Here is a 25,036-nt window from a genome sequence, read left to right as displayed (position 1 = left end):
CTAGAACCATTCGAACAGTACTAATTAGAAGTGATTTCTATCAGCAATGGCAAGTTCAGTATCAAAGAGAAACAGGGTAGTATAGAAAATGGTAGTCCATTCTGTTTTCTAGACAAGGCATCAATCTACTCAAGCGGAAAAATCTAACAGCAACATAAAAAGGAGTTGATCTGGTACCTGTTCTAATCATTAGAATCCAGCATCATATGAAAGAATGAACATGCAATTCATGATTCGGTCAAAGCATCAGCCTCTTCACACATTCACCCAAGGAACCCTCATATATATCTAAAGACTAATAACTGGCTGCTGCCCAAGTGGATTTGGCAGTGGACTCATGGACCCCCGTAAATGTTTCAATACTCGTTATCAGAATGCCACAAAAGAGACATATCAAACAAAGGAATTATCCCAAAAGGCAAGAAAGGTAATAGATGTGGCTCAATCACAAAGTAATATCCACCTTACATAAAAAACAGACATGCAAGGAAATTAAAAACGTAACAAAAGACAAAATGATGGCTCCACTCCTCCTTGGTGCATTGATTCATCGTATCAACCGTCTTGGCCATAAAATACTGCATTTCAACTCTGAAACATAATAAATGAGATGGATATATTCGGAAAAAATTATTAAGGAGCAAAGTTTCATGGTGTCTGCATAAGAAACTAAACCTAGAAGAACTAATTTTCAGTTGAGAACTCAATTCCAGGGATTAACAACCACTGGGTTCCTCTTTCTCTCTCTAACAGATAGGGAGAAGGATAAACTTTGCCTTTCATCTTGAGAGAGTTTTGAGTCATCCAGACCAAAATCATTAGGAAGATAAAGAGTTCAACGGAAAATAGACGATACTGAAATGTAAATTAATGTAAAAGGAGTGCAATTAGAAGGGAAAAAAAACAGAGAGAGAGAGAGAGAGAGAGAGAGAGAGAGAGAGAGAGAGAGAGAGAGGGAACACCTGACAAAAAGCAGAAAGAGAATTCTCCCTTTTCATATAGTCGTGTGGATATAAGTGTGGAGTATAGACTAGGCAGAAAGCACTAGCACAAAAATAATTGAATTACAGTTGCTAGAGAAGCATACTTTTCCTTTTTCATAAACAAGGAATTTGAGTAAGATTTTGATACACTGAAATTACTCAACATCTAAATAACATTACAATTGTTGTATACCAATTTCACATCGGGAAAAAAAGGTAAAAATACGACCACAGATCTCAAGAAATGGAAAGGAGAAAGTATTTCTGTGTTACATTTTTAACATCTAAATAGCATTACAATTGATGTATACCAATTTAACACTTGGGGACAAAAGGCAAAAAGACCACCAGAGATCATGAGAAATGAAAAGGAAGAAGGATTTCTTATTACATTTTCTTTGGTTGATGCTGATTTCCACTACCGTATATACCTCATCCTTTATCCATCCCCAAAAAGAAAAGGACAAATATGCATTCTCGGCCCTAACTGGACTTTCCAAGCCTATTTCCATTTCCATAATCTTCATCTGCAGTGGGAAGGGGAGCTGACGGTAGAGCAGCATCCTTGCCAGCTGCCTTATCAGGCTCGTGATTGTCCTTCACAGCCAAGATGACCAGCAGACACATCAATGGGTAACTCACTGTAGTCAGAGCCCAATTCACAATCAGTTGGGTCAGCAAGGGGATATTATGGGTACCAACTTGCCATGCAACAGCAGCTCCTGCACTCTGCACTCCCTTATAGAACCCACTATACCTGCAGTATGCACAGAAACAATTTTCATCTCTTATTAAGGAAAAAACACAATACAGTAATAGCATGAACGACTAACTATGATAAAAGATGGGTTAAACGATTCCTGTAGTGCGAAGTGATAACTACAACTCTCTCTCTCTCTCTTGGGTTTTTGAGGAAAACCACAATTTTTCTTCTCTTATGAAGGGATGACTAACTAAAGCCAAAGGAGACTTTATAGGCACAAAGGAGATATCACCTCACAATACAGGAATCATTTAACACAACAAATCATACGAAGACCACCATGAATCATGAATGGATAACTACGATAAAAGGAGATATCACAGGCATATATGTGTTACTTCCCTCTATAGTTTCCATGCTAAGCAACAAAACCCATGAATAACAGCCATACAGTATGAATGGATGAGCAACCAAAAGGAATTGAGAAATGAAACATCACAGGCAAAAGGGACATGTCATTTCCCAGTATGAGCACCTTTTTTAAGCAGCAAAACACATCAAGAACAGCCATGAATGATGGATGAGTGGCTAAGTAAAAGCAAACAATTATCAAGCAAGTACCTGCTGAGTGTCTCAGAATCATCAGCCAAGGCCCCAATCACCCAATAAACCATGCTCTGGAACATGGCATCCAACAACCCATAACTGAAATACAACACAAATGGACCTGCGAAAGCGGCTCCCGAATCCTTGAAATCTAACTTCGGCGGCACATCATTCAACGAGTAGGTCAACTGATGGGCAAGCCCGCCTCCCCAAATTGCAGTCCCAAACAAGGCAACAATACCAATTCCAACAAAACCCCTCATTCTCCGACTCTGAAAACTGAAATCCAAGATATACCCAATTCCTGCAGAACCCAACATCTGAGCTCCCCAATAGAACACATTATTCAATCCCCTCGTCCTCAAATTGAACAATAACCCATTCACATTATTGAACTGGTAGCTGTAGAAGAAGTTGCTAGCCCATGAAGCAGGGACTAGAAGAAGCATCTTCCAATTGAGAAACAGTTTGAGAATCTCAGTTGCTTCAACGGAAACGCTGGAGTACTTGACATCAGTACACGTAGTGCCGTCGTTGCGAACCACCTTGCTCGGCGGTAGGATCGCAAGGGAGAGGAGAACCCCGATGAACATGAAACACATGAAACCAATGTAGGTTCCATCACTGACAGAAGCTGCCTCTGAGCGGTTGTAATTGAGAACAAAAGGAATTAAGCCACCAATGACACCACCCATATTGAAGATACTCCAGAAGATAGATATATAGGTACCCTTGCGTTCTTTGGGAGGGTAAGAGGTCATGATGGCACCTTCGCCGGCCCAGAGAAGGCCGGCTCCAATGCCTAGCAAAGCGCCAGCGACAATGGCAAAAGTTTGGTTCTGTAGGTGGTTATAGTAGAGGAAAGAACCGGCATAGAGGACATAGGTGAAACATCCACAGCAAAGGGTAAGACGAGGGCCCAGGATGTTGTAGATGCCACCGCCGAGGACGCCAAATACGGCGAAGGTGGATAGGGCTGTGTTGGCATTATTGGCGGCAGTTGGATCGACTTGGCCACCGCCCCCCATGCCTGAGAGGGCATTGAACATGCCTGGGCAACAGAAACATACAAGGCCTATCATTATGACCTGAACCAAAGGGGAGTTGTACCTGAACCTGGAAAGGGTTGGTTTTGGAGCTGATAAGGTTGCTGCTTCTTCATCCATGGCTTCAAATCCTCCCAAACCCATAACTGGATTGATGGATTGATGGGTTCTGGAGTTCTTTTGATTTGACAAATAGGCTATCAATGAGTCTGTGACTTCGGAATTTGAGGATCAATTGCTCCGAATTTTAATCCTCCTGCTTTTCTTCCTCCCAAACTCACGAAGGATTAATGATTCAACTGAAAGTTTAAAGAAACAAAACCCACAAAAGGAAGGCATGAAATCAAATTGTAATGAAATCTATACACTCCAAATAAGAGTGAATATACCTTCAGAATCCCTACTTACTATTTGTGTGGTTGCAGTGAATAACTCTCTCTCTCTCTCGGCACACAGGGATTTTGGTTGTGCGCATGAGCTGGGAGTTGAAACTGAAACCCGGAAGCATTGCCAATCTCATTCCATATTTGGCTGTGGACTTAAAGATTCCTGGGCTATACAAAGTACAGACCAGTTTTTTGTGGATTTCTTTATCGCAATGTTTGACTTATCGATCAAAATTAGAAATGAGATTAATTGACAAAAAAAAAAAGATTACCTTTTTCTTTTCCAGTAGAATGTCAGTGATTACGTCATCCAGCTCAATTGATGAAATTACGTTAGCCAACTATAAAAACAGAAAAGGGTTTGGGATGCTGCCAGTTTTCCGAAAGCTAATCACAGGTTTTTCCTTAAAAGAATACGGTTCAGTAACAAATATGATAAGAGATTAGAAAAAGATCACTTCCAATGCGCTGTGCAATCATATATTAGGGTGAGTCTGGATCCTCCCAGCTTTCGGATGGAGAGTTGAGCACCTGATGGTGCCATCCTGTCATTCTCCCTATGTTTATCTTTCTCTTCCCTTTTTAAAATGACATATTTACCCCCATTATAGAAGAAGAAAGAAAGACACAAGGAGCACTAACACTATGCTCTTGGATAGAAAATTCAATCTTTTATATTTTAGGAGAAGGGTTTCTTGAGCAAACGGCATAGAGGAGCTGGGAGCACACCAATGAGGTGTGACAAAATATTGTTGTACATTGAAGGGTAATGAGGTCATTTTATGTGTATGTATCGATAGAATTACGCAAAAAAAATGCTAATGTACTGTGTACCCCATCCAAGAAGCTCAGAATACCTCTTCCTGATTTTTTTATCACACCTACTTTAAGATCTAATGCCAGGATCCCATTTGACAAGGTATCGACAATTTGCACTATCTTAAGGTCAAGACATAAAAATTAGTTATCGATATCAGTCTCAATCTTGATATCAAGTTATCCAAGATCGGTTGTATCAATTTTATCCTCACTTTTCAAACGAAAATTAAAATTTTAGTACCAATACATACAGTCGATATGACCAAAACAATACCCATACTTAGAATCATGACCAAGACCTAAATAATTTGCATAGGCAGCAAACTACACTATCCCATTCCATTTATGTTAGCTAGGCAGCTGCCCACAAAACCATTACTAGTTGGTCTCTCTCATTTGCACACATCTATTGCAACATGAAAAAACTAAAGTTTATTTCAACACAAAAAAAAATAAAAAATTAAAAAAAGAAAAAGAAAAAGAAAAAGCAAAGAAAAGAAAAGACTATAATTTCTTCTAACCAGAAAAAAAAGGGTAAAAAACTGAAGTTTGAATGACAGTTAAACCCCAAGTCCTTTGCTCATATGTCAAAGTTTGAATCCATGCACAGTTTAGATTGTCCATGGATAAAATCAATATCCAAATTTGAAAGGAGTATATCTTACCAATCAAATATTGATTTGATTTAATGACCATCCAATCAAATTAGGGATGATCTTGAATCTTGATAGAACAAATTTCAATATTCCTTGTTTGTTGCAATAACAAACTCGTCTAGTTACCCTTTTGTTTTTTTGTTTTTTTTGTTTTTGTTTTTTTTTTTTTTTTTTTTTTTTATTTTATAATCAAGATGTCTGAGACAGTTTACGTACACCTCGACTAATCGTCAGAGATTCTAGCACAGCAACCCACCGCCTTGATCTCCACTTAAATCGTAGATACACAGATGGGGAATCGAACCTGAGACTGTACGCCTAATCCACACAATCCCCAATTCGCTTGAACCATCTGAGCAACCCATGGGTGGGTACAGAATAAATAAGAAAACACACACACTCACACAATGCACAGATGGGTTACCCTTTTGCTTTTGTCCAAAAAAAAAGTATAATTCTTTTGCATTAGAAAAATAGATCAATAATACATATTAAATAATTGGATTAGATCATTGGATTCAAGTTAGACTTCTATTAAAAAAAATAGTTGTCTATCTATGTTGGAATTATTGAGACACATTTAGAAACATCTCTGATTATCATGAATTTGGTTGAAAAGAAAGTCTCAAATTTTGAATAATGCATGTTTCGTGACTTGTTATAGCATGTCTTTTACCTGAACTCATTTGGTTGTGTAGCATACGTTAGCATTTCCCTAAACCTGATTATGGATATTTTTGTTATAACTGAACATTGAATAGTTAGTTTTGTGAATCAAGACCTGATTTTGGGTATTTTTGTTAACTAAAACTTTACGTAGGCAATTTTGTAAAGGGAGGCCCAAAGTGGGTAATCATGTTATTTTCCCTCATATCTATCTCTCTCATTCCCCTATGAAATAACATATATATCCCTCTAGTGTGTGAGAGGTGAGAGATAGACATAAGGAATTTTAGTGTACAATAAACTCTTAGAAAGAGAACGTAACCCTATAATTTTTTTCCTGTTGATCTATGATGAGTGCCTATTTAATTACAAATCACTTGAAAGATAATATTAACCACTATTTTTTTTTTTTTTTTTTAAAATTTGCAAACCATAGGATTCATGTACAAATGTTTATGATTTGATATTCTAGAGTATCCATCAATGTCCCATATATAGATACCAAAAAATAATTTTTCTTGCATATGATGAAAAAAAAAAAATCTGACATAATTAATGTATCATCCACCCACTCACATCAGATTTTTTGTATGATTTATCCACTTTTTAATGATATGGATGATATTTTCCGCCCACCACTATTAATTGGTGTGATGTGGAGATTTCCTCAAATCAACAGTGTGGAGAACTCTTTCTCTCTCTCATCAAGAATTTATGTGTAATCCAAAAATAAAAATAAGAGATATTGGTCTTTATGCTATTTTGACCCTTTTCTCCCTCAAGCAACATGAAAAGACTCCTAATCCTTATATTGGTTGAGTGGATCATGAGAAAAAATAGTTAGGTTTCACACCTTGGCCTTCAAGATTTCATACTATTGAAATCTCGTTCTTCATGGTATTCTCACTCTCTCCACCGTACTCTTTTTTGCCCCTTCAATAAACCCTTCTTCCCTGCAAGGTGCATCTCACTTGACCGTATAAATTCGCCATCAATAATCTATTTGTTTCAACCAATTTAAATCCCCAAAGTCAAAGGGTTTGCCCGGCAAATTTTTTCCTTTTTGGAGAAAATTGTAAATTTTTTTTAATATAACACAAAGATTGCTTACTTGATTCGCAGCCCACACTTTCCATAAATATATATTTCTATAAGTAGGCATTGTAACATCACCCTTTATAGGCATTTGTTAACAAACCATTACACAATCAATCTCTAAAAACTAGGGTTCAACCGTTCAATATATACTAATATATTTAAGGCCCGTTTGTTTGACAGATAAAAAGGGGTGGAAAATTTGTGAGAGTTACTCTCACATGTTGTTGGTTAGGTTTTATTTTTTTTTTGGTAAAGTGTTGTTGGTTCGGTTGGGTTGCTATAAAAAGGGAGGGACAAGAAATGATAGAATACGTAATTTTTAATTGGGTGAAATTCTATGAAAAATAAAGGAAACCTTCCTCATCTGGATTACCCATTGGTTGAATTTTGGACAATAGAAGCAAGAGAATAATAGATTGCAAGGTAAGGTAAAGTATCATTGGCAAACTGATTCTAGAAGTGAGTTGGAATTCTATGGAAAATAGAAAAAATATGAGGATTAAAGAGATAAATACAAAACAACTTCTTCATGAAATGGACTTTGGAGATTGAGTGGGGATGAGAAAAGTTAAATGTCAATTCATTATACAACATTTAATGTATTAAATGACCTTGTATAGTAAGTTTCACAATCCACATATATTTTTCTATTTTTATAAGACTTTCATTTTTTACACCTAAATTCACACCCTATTTATCTAAACACTAATATCTGTAGTAGTTTATGTGGCATAAGTACAAGTTTTTCACCGTTTTATACCTCTTGCACTTTTCTCGATTAAACAAACAAGGCCCTAGGGAAATAGTTTTTTTGTCAAAATATATTTAAAGTATTTTTTTATTTTTTTTTTTGGGAGTGAGCATAACATATGCTAGCACTTCTTGAGTCAACCTCTCCGGGGAAGACTTAGGGAAGCACTAACATACATTACGCTATCCGAACATAATTCATTTTTACTATTTTTAATAATGGTAAAAGTTTCCCTTCTATTGTATTAAATGAAAGATTTCTTCTCTATTGCTGATAACATGGCCTTGTAATTTCGACTTTATATTCATCCTAACTCCCACATCCTATTATTCACGATTACAAATACCCTTATTGGATTCAATAATAGGGTTTAGATGCATGTGGTTAGGGGACTCTGAAAAGCTCGGTTCTATATTTAAACACAAAATAGAGAAAATTTCCTTCATAAATTTAAAATCTAGTGAAAATGTTAAAAGTGTTCCATGACCAATAAGAATAGTCTCATGCCATTGTATTTTTGTAGTGCTGGTCACCCTTTTCTTATGGCGATTCAAGAGAAATACCCATGTAGGCACTTCTCTTCTCTCCTATGTGCTTACTAATGATATTGCTACATGAAGCATGGTGTCAATAATATTCGGGTTAAAAAAAAAAAAAAAAGGATGGTGTCAATAATTAAATCGTGATTCCGATCAATGTCATTCCCACAACTTATCATAAAGTTAGCTAGGAACGCTCATTGATATTCATTTTTGGTCATTTTTTCATATTTTAATTTGTAAAATAACACAAAGTCAATGAAATTTATCCCTTATAGCAAGATTTTTCAATATTATGAATAACAAAATCCAAGAAAATCACATATTTAAATTAGAATTGATGGAGGCTGATCCCATATTCAATTCTTAGTTTTATACCTTACCATGAAGATTGGCACTTTTGTGTGAGCATGAGACTATTTTGCCGACAAGTGTGTTGCACATCCAGTGGATTGACTCAAATTAAGGGATGCAACCTGAGCCCAACCACAGCCCCCCTCTTCCCCCAAACCCCCCAAAAAAATAGCTTATTTTTTCCAAATTTAGATTGGTATTTTCTAACTTATGGGCCATGCTATGATTGAGAATTTCCACACTACTCACAAAAATAGGGGTTGCGGTCAATGCTTCTATGTCTCCATGTTAATTTTTCTCTTATCTGATCTTTTTTTTTTCAATGATCTGAAATAAGTGATGTAGCCATGTATTAAAGAGTTATATGGGCCGCCCTATACCAGTATTGGAAAAGTTTAATATCAACTCATAGCCAAAGATTTAATCTCGGTATTAATATCAGCATTGGTAAGGATCGATGTCTTTTTTTATTACTTTTTTTTTAATCCTTAAATGATACAGACTGATTTGAATCAATTAGGTATCAATATCAATTGATCCTCTCAACAAAATTGATACGATACCAATACCTGAAACCATGAAACCATTTTCATCATGCATCAGTACAATGGCATGGACTAATGGTAAAAACCTAAAAAATAAAAAATAAAAAAGAACTTAAAAAAAATGTTTATGGGCAAAATCTTCTTATACCAATCGATATAGACTGATCTATATCAATATTGAACTTATCTAATCCATGGGACCACTTATATCATTGCCGATGAAAAATAAAAGATGTAAGAAGTCTTGAGGTAGACTTTTCTTCAACCCATGGGACCACCGCCTGCACACAGGAGATCTTTTGTGGTTCACATGGGTTTTGGTTTTTCTTGGTTATGGGGATCTTATTTGGCCATGTGGGCCAGGGTTTATCCGATGTACCATTCCAAATGGTGGGCCATGGTTCTTTGTTACGCGTTATCCGAAATTAAGTTTTGATTTACAAAATTACCCTACCCGATCGTTACATTAATTGCAACACAACGTTCGTGGACCGCCTCCACATCCTCTCCAGTAGTCATCGCAACCGGTAGTTGGAACTTGGAATTTATTTGGGGTGGGAGTCTAGATGCTCATTGTATCATTAAAACGGCTCGTTTTGATCTTTTATAGGACACACCATGATTAAAGTTCACGGCATCGGGCGTGGCATTTGTCATCATTGATATCATTTTGATATTGATCTAGATTGGCTTGTATCGATGAAAACGCATAGTTTTATCCATGTTTTCTTTTAAAATTAAGAGATTGAATGTTCCTTAATCCATTCGTGAGTTGTCCAAATGGTTAAAGAGAATTAAGGATTGTGCAGATAAGTGGTCTCAGGTTCGATTGTGTATCTCCAATTTAAACACACACTTTGATTTTCATGTGTGTCCCCATATTGGCCCCACTGGGAACCAATGAACGTTCTTTTCTCCATAAAAATTTTGATCTTTATTGAGTCTTTTTTTTTTTAATCAATTTCAATCCATCTGTTCGGTTGGTAATTTCGGCTTTTACTGGTTCTAAGTTCTAACAACTGAAAGCCGAAACCAAACCGATAAGAGTTTGGTCCCATTGTCTGGGTTTTCCGTATTTCTATCCATTCGACCGGTTTTATTGATTAGTCCGGTTGGTTCAGAGTTTAATGGTTCTGACAACCAAAATCAAAGCCGAGCCGATAAGAAGTAGGGTCCGATTTGGTTTGTTCAGTTCGAGCTTCATTTCGACATCCCCAATCCCTCCTCTGTAGAGAGAGAGAGAGAGAGAGAGCGTTCATCCCCCGGCGAGCCGCAGGTCACATTGAACAAGTCAGTGGAATTCGACGTCTCCAGCAGGTATGAACCAATCGTAATTGCAATTCCCTTTTTTTTTTTTTCCATCGGAAAAATTTCACGTTATTCCTGTTTTTGTTGCATTATTGGGTCGAAACCCTAGTTTTATAGCCTTTCAGAGATTCAAGAAAAGTAAGGTGGAATTGGATGGGTATTAAACAATTTGCAGGTTGATTCTTTGTCCACTTGTCTCAATCCTTCTTATGTTTAGAAATTTAGTTTAGAACATACATAAGTCTCATCACCCTTGGAACCCTAATAGAAAACCCATATAGTTTGAAGTCTTAAGAGTGCTCGGTTTGGGTCTTGTTGGTTTTGTGTCTTTGGGTGAGTGCAGTATGGTAGGGACTTATTTATTCTTGTTTTTCCTTCTCTTTATTGGTAATTATGCCGTGGCCTGCTAAAAACAACAACAAAAACAATAGACTGACGAACTCACTGGAGATTTTGGTGTAGTATATACTTCTTGTGTGATGTCGAGGAAGAAAGATGACAGTAATTTTTGTATGATCTGTCATACTCAAATTTGATTGTTTTCTATGAAACTTCTTTTGTTTAGTTTGGGGCTGTTGTGATACTCCTTGTTCAATTTATTGAAGTATGTGGAATTTGTTATTTATCAACTGAACTCAGCTAATCCCCAACTAAAGGGGTTGGCTCTATGGATCCTTGCCTTCCATTCATCTCTATTCAAACTTCAAAGCCATACTTGTTACAAGGCCTAAGCTATGCGTGTCTCTCCTTACCACTTCTCCCAGAGTCACTTTAGGTCTACCCCTGACTCTTTTGGCTCTTTCAATCTAAATCAAATCACTCCTCCATAGTAGACTATCTAAAGGCCTACGTTGTACATGGCCATACCACCTCAACAATTTTCTCGTAGCTTATCATGTATCAGAGCTACTCTCAATTCAGCTTTAGTTTGTTCATTTCTTATTTTATCATTCCTAGTTTTACCCCACATGTATTTCAACATCCTCATCTTAGCTACATTGATTTTATCTATGTGATTTTTTTTAACTACGTAACATTCTACACCATACATCATAGCCGGTCATATGATTGTACTATAAAGAATTTGTAATTTACCAAGACAATGTAATGGATACTTTGGGAATCAATGAGTTTTGGCAGCAGTCTCATGATGATTGTTAACAGATGAATCTTCCAACTTCGCTCTATGACAAGGCACAAATGCACTTATGCACCGAACACATACCGAGAGGCAGAAACACTTACTGGAAAGTAATTATGTTGCTGATCTGAATTATTTTCACTAATGCTTTAAGGACAACCCAAACAAATATAGGACTAGAATGGAAGAATGTGAGGAGCAATTATATAGCTCTGAAAATAGTTGTCAGATTAAGCTCAAATTCTGGTCAAGTGTCAAGGTATTTCAGGCACATCAATCTATACAAGAATGATGGATACCCTAATTGAAAGTAGAGATGCATCCTAGTCTGCTTATTTTTCCAATCTGTATTCAAGAACTGAAAAATTATAGCAAGTATGGCTGATCAGATTTTAGGACTATTTAGATAGGGGGTAAAAAGAACCCAATAGCAGATTTTGGTTCTCAGAAATAACATCCAGAAAGAAACAAGAAGAATAGTAAATTTAATTTGATGGATAGAAATAGAAGAGAGAGAGAGAATAAGAAATCATAAGTAGAAGAAGAATAGAAGAAATAGTTGGAGAAATAGCACCACCTGGATTGCAGTAGAATACCAAATTAGAAAAATAAGAAGAGAAGGGTTGGGTAAACCAGACATATCTGGAATACCAGTCCTCTGTGCAGAGGTTAGCTGCTCAAAAACTGTACTTCAGTCTTAGATTTTGAAACACTTATATATAAGGATATTCTTATTGGCACTCTTTAAGGTGTCAAAAAATTTGTAACTTTATTCGTTTGCCCTTTAAGTTTAGTACACTTTTTTCTCTCAATGAGGGTAAAACTTGTCATTTCACATGTGTACTTGAAAAACATGTGAGACAATGGCAATTTTTGAAAATGACATAATGGTAAGTCATTTTCAAATAGGGGGAAGGGGGAAGGGATTCATGCATGGTCTCACATGGCGATCAAACCATTTGTCAAATAAGAAAATATTGCATGGGGTTGTTTTGTGGTGGGCCAAAAATGGTTTAGACAATCTGACCCGCTAATTCAGTACTTAGTAGGTTGTCGTCCATAGGGTGTGTGTCCCTTTAACACCTGTAGCACCTGATAAAAAAAATAGTGCACGAGGCTTCCGCCACTCGGGGTCTGAGGAGGGTCATAATGTACACATTGTTTGATGTAGATAAGTTACTTGGTCTTATTTTATTGCAAATAAGCCTTGGGTGGTGTTATATATGTGTTGGGCCTTTGATCCCATGGGTTTTCTTTGAAATGGGCTACTTTAATAGGCCTAAAATATGGGTAGAAGGTAGAAAAACGGGATTTAATTCATTAGTTTAGTTAGTTGCTATTTAATTCAATAAAGGCTCATTAGGCCATTGGTCGGTTGTAAAGTTCTATATGGACTATTAGTTAGTTAGTCCTACTCCATGTTGGCTTCATAGAGTCAAGTCCTAGTCCTATTTGAATTCCTAATTGTAGTAGGAGTGTCTAGTCCTATTGGGAAACTAGCTCCTAATAATAGTTTGATTGTTATTCTGCCCTCTATAAATAGAGGAGCCTATGTACTTATAATTGGAGATTTTTGAATGAATGAATTCTTGAGTGATTACTCTTTAGCTAAAAAAACCGTTATTGAGAGGTGAGATGCCTAAACCTTTGAGGGGTGAGATACCCATTCCTTTATTCTTTTTCACCCTTTTCAACCCTCCATCGATTCTTCTTTTTCTATTTTTATTTTTTGTTTATTGTTATTATAAGTTCAGACCTGTTAAAGCATACAAAATCAGAATCAGCCAGCCAAAGAGTTCTTGTTCTTGAAGCCAATCGACCCTCATTGCTGTCCAAGTTTGAGATTTGATCTGTAGATCCTTTGGAGGACAGGTTCTATACTCTAAGAAGATCAATCGATCCTCTCTTGAAGGTTATCTAAAGAAGACAAGTTGTTGTTCCTGCAGAATTCTTCACATTCTCTCTCCTAGGTCTGAAAATCAAGAAAGCGCTTAACTCCATAACCAGCCGTCAGAATCCTTTCATATTTGGCGGTTTTGTACCCTTCCTAGGGACTATCTACACCCAAAAGTGCAATTCAATCAGACTCCCACAGGCCTGGCCGCACCTTTCTCTCTCCAGCTCTATAGAAGGTCTTTCTCTCTCCTATCGGGTTGGGTTTTGGGCTGGTTTTGCTCCTATATGGGTATTGTATCCTTGGGGGTTTATTTGATGGTATTATTTCTTTGTTTCTTACTCCTATTTGTATTGTTTGGGGTTATAAACTGCGGAGTTAGTTACATGTAATCTACTCCTGCATTAGCCTTACCTTCGCTTCATGGAGACGCTATTTCTCGACTTGAACTTGTGACCACTAGGTCGCAATGGAGCAACCTTACCTGTGGCACCTAATGCTTTCTAAAATGTATCTGCATCTATTGAGTGACTTGATGTTCTGTCAAAATTCGCTATGGTCTATTGAAGCTTTATCAACACTTGAATGGTCTAAACCAAACCTGCACCTCCAGCAAGCTCTGAATTCTTGAACTTAGCTGATTCTGTCTAGGATTGACCAAGCTTGGAAATTGCTTGAGCTTATGTTGCCACTAACATAACAATGTTGAAAGTTAAGCCTGCCAAAGATTATTTTTATACACACAGATGGAACATTGATATAAACCAAGAATAGAAGTTGACCACATGAAAAGGAAGAATGTAATCTAAGAAAACTTGGAGTCACATTTAATAAACAATTCAAAACATGCAATCCAATGTTCAGAACTCATATGCATGGATGGGGAGAGAGAGTAGTCCTATCAACTAAAATTTGTGATTTAATACCACAGTTATATGTACAATACTTTCCATCACATTGTATTCTTTTGTATTCAACTTCACTAGAACAAAGGCGCAGTATGTCATGCTTAGGATGCTTTGGTTATCTTGCAGGTCCAATGGATCTTGAGACAGAGAACCGAATTGCTGTGATACTTATGAAACAGGCAGAAGAGTTGCGGGCACAAGCCGAAAAGGATGGTGTGCATGTCTATCTACGTCAACCCCAAGTTAGGGGTCGGCCAAATTCACGTTTCCTTACAGCAACTGTTCGTGGGGTGCAGCAAGGTTAGTGCCTCAACCAAATTTGTACTCCTATTTCTTAATGCTGATAAATTGTGGAGCACCTTAGTGACATGTTCTTGAGAGGGAAAAAAGGGTGTAACATTTTTTCATGGGGGTAAGAATTTGTACTCCTATTTCTTGCTTTTAGGGTAATGGGTAGGGTAAGAATGTATAACTTTGCAAAAAAAAATGTGGTGTTGATAATCTCGTATGCATTGGTTTGTAAGGCATTAAAGGGAAGGTAGAAGTGTAGGCTCGATAGTACTTGCACTAAGAGGGCATAATTGTTTTATGGCTGGTTTGGATGTAAAACACTTGGCATTTAGGAGATAGAAGTGCCATTTATCACTTTGAATTATTTACTTTGCTTTATTAAAATTTTTGGGGGATGTATGTGGAAACAAAACTGTAATTACTTGTGACTGTTTTATGTGGAAACAAATGAACTGTTTTATGTGGAAACAAATGAGATCCAGATGGAAAATAAAAGAGCAACAAAGAATAGGAGCAGTGGTAACCGAAAAAAGGGTAGCATTGCCATGTTCTGATTCAGTTGTTATGTCCTATGCATGAATTTGTTGTGAACCACTTAGTCATAGTTGTCAATGCACTTCCTAAGTGATGCTTAGGTGACACCAAGGCGCCAAAGCGGTTTCCAGGGCCTAGGCAACCAGCTGTCAAGTTGTGTTGGTGCCTAGGTCCCAAAATCCATCAGGAAAGGGGGGAGAGGAGAGAAAAGCGGGGGAAAATAGAGGAAAAGGGAAAAGGATGAAGAAAAAGAGGAAAAAGGAGTAGAAGCTGCAGAAGCTGGCACTGCTGCCGGAGTTGCAGCGGCAGCCACTACTGCAACAGCCAGAAGAGAAGAACTACCTACCTGTCCTACTGCAACCGCCAAAGAAGTAAGATTTTGGTTTTACCTTAACCCTCCAAAAAAATTACATCCAAGTCTTATATTTTACATCTAACCCCCCTTCGTATCTACATGCTTTGATCGCCTAGGCATCAAGGAGCACTGCCTGGGCTTGCCTTGGCCCATGACAACTACGTCTGTAGTTGATATGGAATAACAACTAGTGAATTATTCTGTTTACTGTCCCATGAAGTGCTTGTAGGATGTTAATAGAAGTAACTGGCAATTGAGGTTTATAACATGAATGGCCAGCCATTTCTAGTTACTGAAATCTCTTTTTGCTTCTGATCATCTAAGAATGGGCTGATGAGTGCATTCCACTGATTGGTGGGGGTGAAGCTGTCCATGATAGGGTTGGTAGCTAAAATATGTTTGCCAATGCATTTTTTCCTTTTCCCCTCTTGTCGTGCTACTTTCTTGGTTGCTTATTTTGTACTCTGGATTTCTTCAGCAAATCGAGCTGCAGAAATGAATGAAATGTGGAGAGTCCGGCAGAAAGAACTGCAACTGGATGATAGGCTGAAAGAGAGATCAAGAGATAAGGGCACAAATAGGAGACATCAGGACCAGGACGACACCACTGGAAATAGGACATGCAGGGAAACTGTAAGAGGTGCTGCTGATGTATCGACATCAAGCAAAAGAGGTTTTGGAGATTGCGACTCAAGTGAAGAAGGTGGTCTGCGGGATGAAGAGGTTGAAGAATTTCTACACTCGAGGTAACCACAAGCTCTTCTTTTTTTTTTTTTTTGGCGGGGGGGGGGGGGGGGTGGGTTGCCTTCGCAAAATATGTGTGTTTGGGGGAATGGTACTTTTTATGATTTGAAAATTGCCTGAAAGCTTTCACTGATGGCAGGGTGAAGCGTGGCAGAGGTGCTGTAGGGTCAAGGATGGATGAAACGGGCCCGTATCTTCCACCTTCATCTCTGGACTCAAAGGACAAGCTTTTGGTGAGACCTGATGTCAGGGTGAAGGAAGAATGGGAACAGCGCGTTCTGGGTCCAGAGAAGCCTCCTTCACTGAAGTCTCGTAACTCCTCCGAGGATGAGATTGATAGGAACAGCTCAAAGGTGAAGAAGGTTGATCTGGTGAGCAGCTCAAAAAAGTGGCATTCCAAGCAAAGAACAGAGGAGACTGAGGTTAGGAGGAAAAAGAAGGATAAGAAAGAGAAGAAATTGAAACATCGCCACAGGAGTTAAACAAGGCAGAAAAAATTTCAGGTCCTTTTAACACTTCAGACCTATGTAATTATCTTTCAATTGTTATTCATGATATTTAAGGAAAAGTTATGAGTTTCTGGATGGCCCACCGATGAAGGGCTTTGAGTACTGCTCAAATTTTTGTCAAGTGGCAATTCAGAGGTTTCAAATTTGTGAGCAGGTATATAACGCAAGTCAAATCATGGTTCTAAGTTATCCAAAATACAAGAATGCCATAAGCCTCTAATATGTAGAAACAAAAATCAGTGGCATGTTTCTAAATTTTCTGTTGGTATTTGACCAACCTTCGTGAACATTATCAACCCTTTACTTTCAAATGTGCAAACCCTAAGTATGAAAATGACACTACGGATACAGTTCCAAGCCAAGTTGCTCTCCTTGTGGTTCTAGGTTGAAAACTGTCATGAGAGTGGATATCAAGCTTTTAGAATATGGTGCATCTTGTAGTAACCAAAATGATGAATTGAGAAGTTGTAACCTTCTTCTGATCGTCTGTTGTCTTGTAAGTTTTTTAGTACAGGCAAACGATAGTATTATATTTAGGGTTTATGTATGTTTTGGCCAATTCCGTCAATTTAGATCAAAATCAGCATGGACCGATCTGGGTCCTGATTCTAGATTTTTAAATTCTGAGTATGTTACACTAAAAGGGAATATATATATATATATAGATATTTTTTCCACCTACCTTGGTTACAATAAAATTCTCTTTTGAATGTACTCACTATCACTAGCTAATCCAGTTAGAACTCTCCAAGCCAATCCAAGTGGCTTTTATTTAAAACCTCAAGCTTTCGTCAACCCCAGCGCTCCTGATTTTTGGGCCTTGTAACACTGCACCATCTGATGGAAGATTCATTTCTTTCCCAAAGGCTTATCTAATATCAGAATTTTAATTTGTTGATATGATTTGTCAGTCGGTGCAGGGGAAGTCACACTCGATATTAGTGTTATTCTTCTGGCCTAAGAAAGTAGAGAGGATTTGCAACAACTTCTATTTGTTTTTGACTTTAGATATTACACCAATAAATTCAAATTTATTTTTGCCAATCTGCAGTAGATTTCCCAAGTGTTTTAACCTCACAAGCATTTGAAAATTTGAAATTTGAAATAAAAATGATTTAAGATATGAAATAAGAGTGTAATCTAATTAAGTTCTACCACCGCATGCATGATAGGTAAACTAAGGGTGTCAATCCGGTCGATGAGCTAGTTTTTTGTCAGTCCTTAATTGGTCTGAGTCATTTAGGCAATAATAACATAACAATTCAGCTCAACTCAGCTTTATCCTAACTAAATGAGGTTGATTATAGGGGGATTGGGGTCCTCTGTAGTGTGCTACACCGTGCATGTAGTGCATGTCTAAAGGTTGGGAGCCCTCAGACACAAAGTCCAAGGTCGAGATGCGTAGCCTAAGGTGCTCCCAGCCCTTGGGTCTGTGCTATACGGTGTAGAGCACTACAAAGGCTCCGCATGCATTATAGGGATCATTTTTCTCTAATCAATTCTATTTAAAACTATACTTGTTACCTAACCCATAAATATATCTTACTATTTTCAACCAAATAATAATCCAAAAACTTGTTTTGGGTGACAAAATAATAATACCATTTCAAAAACCCAGTAATACCATCAGTTTTAACAAAAACTAATGTCTGATCATAAACATGTAAATCAAGAACCATTAGCTTTCAGTTCTGGTCTAATCTGTTCTGAGCCACTGGATTTACAGGTCATCTTGGTTTCATTTCAGACCATGGTTCGAACTACCATAGGATTTATGCCCTTTGTGTACCAAACCTGATTCATTATCAGGTCCCAGATACAATTTCCCTTCAAGATTTTAACCATCAACAACCAACGAAATTGGATAATCAATGTATCACCCACAGTATATTAAGCAACCAATTCCATAGCAGGAAGCATTTAGGGATGTTTACTGAGGTCCCTCCACGGTCCGCTCGGTGACTCTTACCTAAATAGCCCTAGAAATATGTCACATGGCAGATCATATGGGACTCAATTATCTGGGCAGGTAAACTGCTTGGTCGTACTTGCTCAAATGTCAAAGTGGTAGTTCAATCAGAATTTTTCAAGTGGCAAGATAAAACTTTGAAAATTTGGGATTATAGGAGAATACACATTAGTGGTCAAGTACCAGTTATATAAGCATGAGCCCCGACTAATTTACTGAACATATTGATAAGTCGGGCATTTTTGGTGGGATGGATACCAATACATGAAAGGAACGCAACCCAATAGTGCATGTACATACCAACACCCACAGGTAATGGGAGGGCATGTGCAGTCTATTCGTATCCACTATCAAATAAAGCTTTTTTTCCCATAAATAGGGAAGCATGGCCGAACACTGAGGGAACAAAATGACTGCTCCACCCACTGAAAAGGTCGAAATACTGCCCATTTTGATGTTTTCCTACATGTTTCTGTTGGCCCTCACACACCGCACAGGGTCATGCTCCCCTGTAAGAAATACTTCTCAATTGCAAGAGATCTATACCTGGTCACATAACCTCTACACCAGCTAGGGTGGGGGGTGGCAATAGAACATGTGTAGTGGCATCAACATATTGGAGTTTTTTTTTTTCACAAGGATTGTGGGGCAGTAATTTCACACCCTCTTCTGTTTGGGCAAAAAGATCACACGATCAGATAAAATTTTCCATTAATATCGATGAGGGGGATATTTGATTGAATTAAACTAAAAAATTTGGCATATGACTAACTCGAGATGATTCTCTCTATCTAAACAGGAAAGGACCAGATCAGCAAATCCACTTGCATTCATTGCTATCTCTGAGCAGAGGAGCACTTGAACTGCCTTTAACAATCCGATGCACACTGTTCTTAGAACATTGCATTTGGTGGGCTAATGTGATTCAGTTTTCCATAAACAGGCCATCACCAGGGGCAAAAGGGTAGTAGACTGGAACAAGGCACTGAACTCCTGAAACTACATTATTTCAAGCATGGTTTTAAGTATCGGTGCGTATCGTATTGTATCGACCAATACATATCCGTATCGGTAGGCATTGGCACGATACATACCAATACGTATCATGAAAATTTAAAAACCCTTATGTATCGATACGTATCCTACGATACACACCGATACGCACTGATACACCACCGATATGCACCGATACGTACCGATACGTATCGATACTCTATGAAAAATTCAAAATTGAAGTGAAATGTATGTTTCGATATGTATCGATACGTATCGGTGTGTATCGATGTGTATCGATATGTATCGACTGATACATACCGATACATACCGATACAGTCATAAAATGGCCAAAATGGGTAATTTTTTAAAAAAACATAATTTTTTGAGGTGTTTTTGTTCCAAAGTTACTGCCAACCATTTTTCTCTCTAACTAAAATGGAAATCAAGGTTGGGAACAAGGATTTTACATTTATGGAACAATTACAAACCTTGAATTCTCAGTGCGATACTCTCAATTTACTGTTTATGCATAATACATGTTTTATATAACTTTTTTTAACTATTTTTTATGTAAATATGTATAAAAAAGTGTTTCCTATCAATTTATGTACGTATCTTTAGCGTATCTTAACGTATTCTGATACGATACGATACCCTCCGATACGTATCTTAATTTTGATCGACCGATACGATGACCGATACCGATACTTTAATCCTTGATTTCAAGAGAAGTTAAATATGTATCACATCCAAGTATAATTCAAAAAGAAAGAAAAAGAACAGAAGATAATAAACTTTGTAACACAATAATCACACAACCCAACTCAAATACATGACACAACAGGTGTACATCCCACATACAAGACGTGCTGACTATTCACCATCATGGCAAGATAATCACACAACTAACAAAAAGCACCCAAAATATAAGTTCTCCAACAGGTCAAATTTGAGATACCTCATGCAGCTATCTCCTCTTCTTCCTCTTCCTCGTACTCTTCATCATCTGCTGTTGCATCCTGGTACTGCTGGTACTCGGCCACCAGATCATTCATGTTACTCTCAGCCTCAGTGAACTCCATCTCGTCCATGCCCTCACCGGTGTACCAGTGCAAGAAAGCCTTCCTCCTGAACATGGCTGTGAACTGTTCACTAACCCTTCGGAACATCTCCTGGATAGAGGTTGAGTTTCCAATAAATGTCGATGCCATCTTTAGACCCTTTGGTGGGATATCACATACACTAGACTTGACATTATTGGGTATCCACTCAACAAAGTAGGAGGAATTCTTGTTCTGCACATTGATCATCTGTTCATCAACCTCTTTGGTGCTCATCTTACCACGGAACATGGCTGATGCAGTAAGGTAACGACCATGTCGTGGGTCAGCGGCACACATCATGTTCTTGGAATCCCACATCTGTTGGGTCAATTCGGGGACGGTAAGGGACCTGTATTGCTGGGAGCCTCTAGATGTCAAGGGTGCAAACCCAACCATGAAGAAGTGGAGACGTGGGAAGGGTATCAAATTCACTGCAAGCTTCCGGAGATCAGAGTTCAACTGTCCAGGGAACCGGAGGCAGCATGTAACACCACTCATGGTGGCAGAGATGAGGTGATTGAGATCACCAACTACAGTAAGAAAAATAATTCAGATCAGACATGAGGGAACAGTCTTTCAATTTCATATGTGAGATCAAATAGATTTCACTTCCAAACCAAATGACTGCTGCAAAGTTGGGATTAGTCCAAATGTCAATGTAACTTACATGTGGGATTGGCAAGCTTGAGAGTGCGGAAGCATATATCATACAGAGCCTCATTGTCTAGGACCATACATTCATCAGCATTCTCAACAAGCTGGTGTACCGAGAGGGTAGCATTGTACGGCTCTACGACAGTATCTGAGACCTTGGGGGATGGAAAAACAGAGAAAGTCAACATCATACGATCTGGATACTCTTCCCTGATCTTCGAGATAAGAAGTGTTCCCATGCCTGACCCAGTGCCTCCACCCAAGGAATGGCATACTTGGAATCCTGTTCAAAAGAAGCATAACAAACTTAAAAGATGAAGCATTTGTACCATTATTAACCAAGTCAAATCTGGAAAATCGAACAATTAACAGAAAAACTCGTACACATACACAGACAGAATTGTCAAATCAGACCTTTCAAGGCCATTAGCTAGAAGCAACAATGTAATCCATTTCAAGAGATTAAAGATGACAACCTAAAACTAAATTATATTTCTACTAATCCAAATGAAGAAACTAAATTAAGCTAAAAAGAATGCTAAACCATGCTCTGTATCAAATAGCATAGAGAAGAGGACCGGCAAAGAGACAGGATAATGTACAAAATCATTAGAATTAAAAAGCAAAAGCAAATTCCACAGAATGACCATTATACGGCTTCCTTAGAACAAAAATTCAACTCTTATGCGTGTCCCTCACTTCAAGTTGATCAGAGCTGCTGTCCCTCCACATTATATCTAAGAAACATTACTATCAGACAACAACCACAGGTGTAACGAGATGGGAGATCTACAAGAGGGCTTGTAGCTGCCATGAGACCTCCGTTCTCAAACGACACACTTGGATTAAAGGCCAACAGAATTCCTCCCCACCCAATTTTGCAATATCTTGGTTCCCCAACAGAGAACTAAAAACCCAGTACCAAATCCTTCAGGGAATCCCTCAAATCATTAAGAAATGAATGGAATGCTAACTATGTGCGGATCAAAAATCATAAAGTGTTCATAGCAGGAACAAGATTCCAACAACCAAAATTTCAAAAAAGGCAAAAGATAAAAGGGCGTACCCAGTGCACAAGGCTCCCGCACCGCGGGGTATGGGGTGGATACTAATGGGCACAGCCTTACCCCGGCTTCTCGGAGAGGCCGTTTCCCAATATTTAGGCAAATATATGACCAATGGCGATAAAAACAATCAAGGTAAACTAAATAATCAAACTATTTCGATGATTTCAAATACAAAAACCTCGAAAACGTGAAAAGAAGAGAACAGCACGACAAAAATATTACCGGATCTAAAACAAATTAATAATTTTCGGCAAAATAACCCAAGAACAGGCCGCAATCTACAGTGAAACCTTAGATCCAAGCAAAGACCAAAATGACAACAACCAAAAGAAACTAAATTTTAACAAAATTATAGAGTATCAATAACAAATAATAGATATCGAACCAAAACCACCACTAAAAAAAACGAAAATACACACAATGAGAAGCCTACCTTGCAAACAATCGCAGTTCTCGGCCTCCTTTCTGACAACGTCAAGAACCGAATCAATCAACTCAGCTCCTTCCGTGTAATGCCCTTTAGCCCAGTTGTTCCCAGCACCAGATTGACCAAATACAAAGTTATCTGGTCGAAAAATCTGACCAAAAGGTCCTGATCGAAGTGAATCCATGGTCCCGGGCTCCAAATCCATGAGAACCGCCCGTGGAACGTACCTTCCCCCACTCGCCTCATTGTAATAAACATTGATCCGTTCGAGTTGAAGTTCAGAGTCGCCACTATACCTTCCGGTGTGATCTATGCCGTGTTCGTCACAGATCACTTCCCAGAACTTGGCTCCGATCTGGTTCCCACATTGACCGCCCTGGATGTGAAGTATCTCACGCATTTTGGAATCGAAAATGGACGAGGAATTGGACGGAGAACGGAGAGATGATGCAGAGGTAGAGGAGGGTTTTTTTGTGTGTGCGTGTGTGTGTGTGAGAGAGAGAGAGAGAGAGAGAGAGAGAGAGAGGGAGGAGGGGAGGGGTTAGGGTTGGACGGAAATCAGGAGATCGAGGAGAATTATTGGGGAAGTTAGCTTGTATTTATAGTGGTTTCAGAAAACCAGAAACAGTTGAGATGATAAAATGGCGGTTTAGAGGACAGATTTGGAGGAGGTATTGACCCTATTGGGTAATAGTGCTAGGCTGCTATCCCGGTGCGTCGGGTAATCGGGTTCATATTATGTTGGATATGTTAGTTTGTTATTTTGTAGGGCTAAGTGTTTTATGTCCGGGAGTGGTTCTTGCACATAGGGGGCATACCCTCAGGGGAGGGGCATGATGGTCATTTTATGCCCATGTGTCTGTGGGACAGGGGTTGTTTCTGAACATAAAACGTTATCCCTATTTTGTATTTGGGAAAAAGATCGCCACAGATCAAGAGTATACGAGAACATTCTCATACGTGAATCTGATCAGTTCACCTACCTATATGCCTAGACATAAGGAGTGGCAAAAATACCATCTTACCCCTAGTTGGATATCTATGCGGGTCTCTTAGTTGGTCCTCGTGTTTGCACAATAGTCCTACGATCAGGTGGCCATTCTTTTTTTTTTTTTTTTTGTGAGGGTTTCTCTAAAATAATCTGCATAGAGGAAGGCATTGATGATGTGTGACAGCCTGATTTTGTACATAGGAGCCTAGTGACGTCATTTCATATGAGGAAGAGAAAAATAGAGAGATCGGGCCAACATATCCTCCCCTAGTAGCTCAAAGAACCTTTTCCCTTTTCTTTTAAAGAAAAAAAATATATAAATTTTCTATCCACCTATGGTGAAGAAGGAATCCTCTTGTCACTGCCATCAATCCCTTCTCCCTACTGATTGGGTTAGAGAGGAATGTGTTTTTACCCTGTGTAATAAATGGTAGAAGTTAATGATGCCACTAGTGTTGAGGAGATTCTTCCTTCATAGGTGAAGGAAAATCGCATAACTATTATGAAAAAATGTTAAATTATTTTATAATTTACTTTCCTATTCTATTTCCCCCACACCCCATTATTTTTTTCTTTAATGAAGAATTTGGGTAAATATACAACATGAAGGCGCATTTGTCTTTTTTTTTTTTTTTTTTTTTCCCTTCTATGGATTGCATCACCTAGTTAATAGTTTTACAATGTGATAAAATGATATGATAATTTAATCATATATTCTCTCACATATGGGAAAGCACTCATGTGGTGATCAAAGCATTGAAATGCACCTTCTTCAAGCTTTGCAATCCTAAATTTTTCGTTACTTTTCACTTGCAAGTATAAGATTGCCATCTTAATTGAACTTAACATGTAACGAGGGAATTTGAGAATATTCCGTTTACAAAAATTTTTGACACATCTGAATTGCCAAGTGATAGAACTAGATGCCTTGCCATAAATTCCTTTTGGATGGTTCACCTAAAAAGTCAAATCCTTCCCTTTTTTTTTTTTTTT

General features: G+C 38.1%; 3 protein-coding genes across 3 annotated transcripts; 1 reads left to right on the top strand and 2 right to left on the bottom strand.

Moving 5' to 3' along the window:
• Window positions 1–1,070: 1,070 nt before the first annotated feature.
• On the bottom strand, window positions 1,071–4,008 carry LOC122060233 (UNC93-like protein 1). The gene is made up of 3 exons (XM_042623428.1): window positions 3,747–4,008; window positions 2,308–3,637; window positions 1,071–1,740 (listed from the first exon to the last, which is right to left on the bottom strand). The coding sequence occupies exons 2-3, from the start codon at window positions 3,480–3,482 to the stop codon at window positions 1,467–1,469; spliced, it is 1,449 nt and encodes a 482-aa protein (XP_042479362.1). The 5' UTR covers window positions 3,483–3,637; window positions 3,747–4,008; the 3' UTR covers window positions 1,071–1,466.
• Window positions 4,009–10,344: 6,336 nt separating this feature from the next.
• LOC122058951 (hepatoma-derived growth factor-related protein 2-like) lies at window positions 10,345–17,032 on the top strand. The gene is made up of 4 exons (XM_042621666.1): window positions 10,345–10,469; window positions 14,530–14,703; window positions 16,062–16,329; window positions 16,467–17,032. The coding sequence occupies exons 2-4, from the start codon at window positions 14,535–14,537 to the stop codon at window positions 16,807–16,809; spliced, it is 780 nt and encodes a 259-aa protein (XP_042477600.1). The 5' UTR covers window positions 10,345–10,469; window positions 14,530–14,534; the 3' UTR covers window positions 16,810–17,032.
• Window positions 17,033–20,493: 3,461 nt separating this feature from the next.
• Window positions 20,494–23,622, bottom strand: LOC122059719 (tubulin beta chain). Its single transcript, XM_042622729.1, has 3 exons — window positions 23,059–23,622; window positions 21,572–21,841; window positions 20,494–21,434 (listed from the first exon to the last, which is right to left on the bottom strand). Exons 1-3 carry the CDS (start codon window positions 23,450–23,452, stop codon window positions 20,761–20,763), a joined length of 1,338 nt encoding a protein of 445 aa, XP_042478663.1. The 5' UTR covers window positions 23,453–23,622; the 3' UTR covers window positions 20,494–20,760.
• Window positions 23,623–25,036: the final 1,414 nt, after the last annotated feature.

Source organism: Macadamia integrifolia, chromosome 13 (assembly GCF_013358625.1).
Source record: "Macadamia integrifolia cultivar HAES 741 chromosome 13, SCU_Mint_v3, whole genome shotgun sequence".
Classification (NCBI taxonomy): domain Eukaryota; kingdom Viridiplantae; phylum Streptophyta; class Magnoliopsida; order Proteales; family Proteaceae; genus Macadamia; species Macadamia integrifolia.
This window is presented reverse-complemented; position numbering and strand designations above follow the sequence as displayed.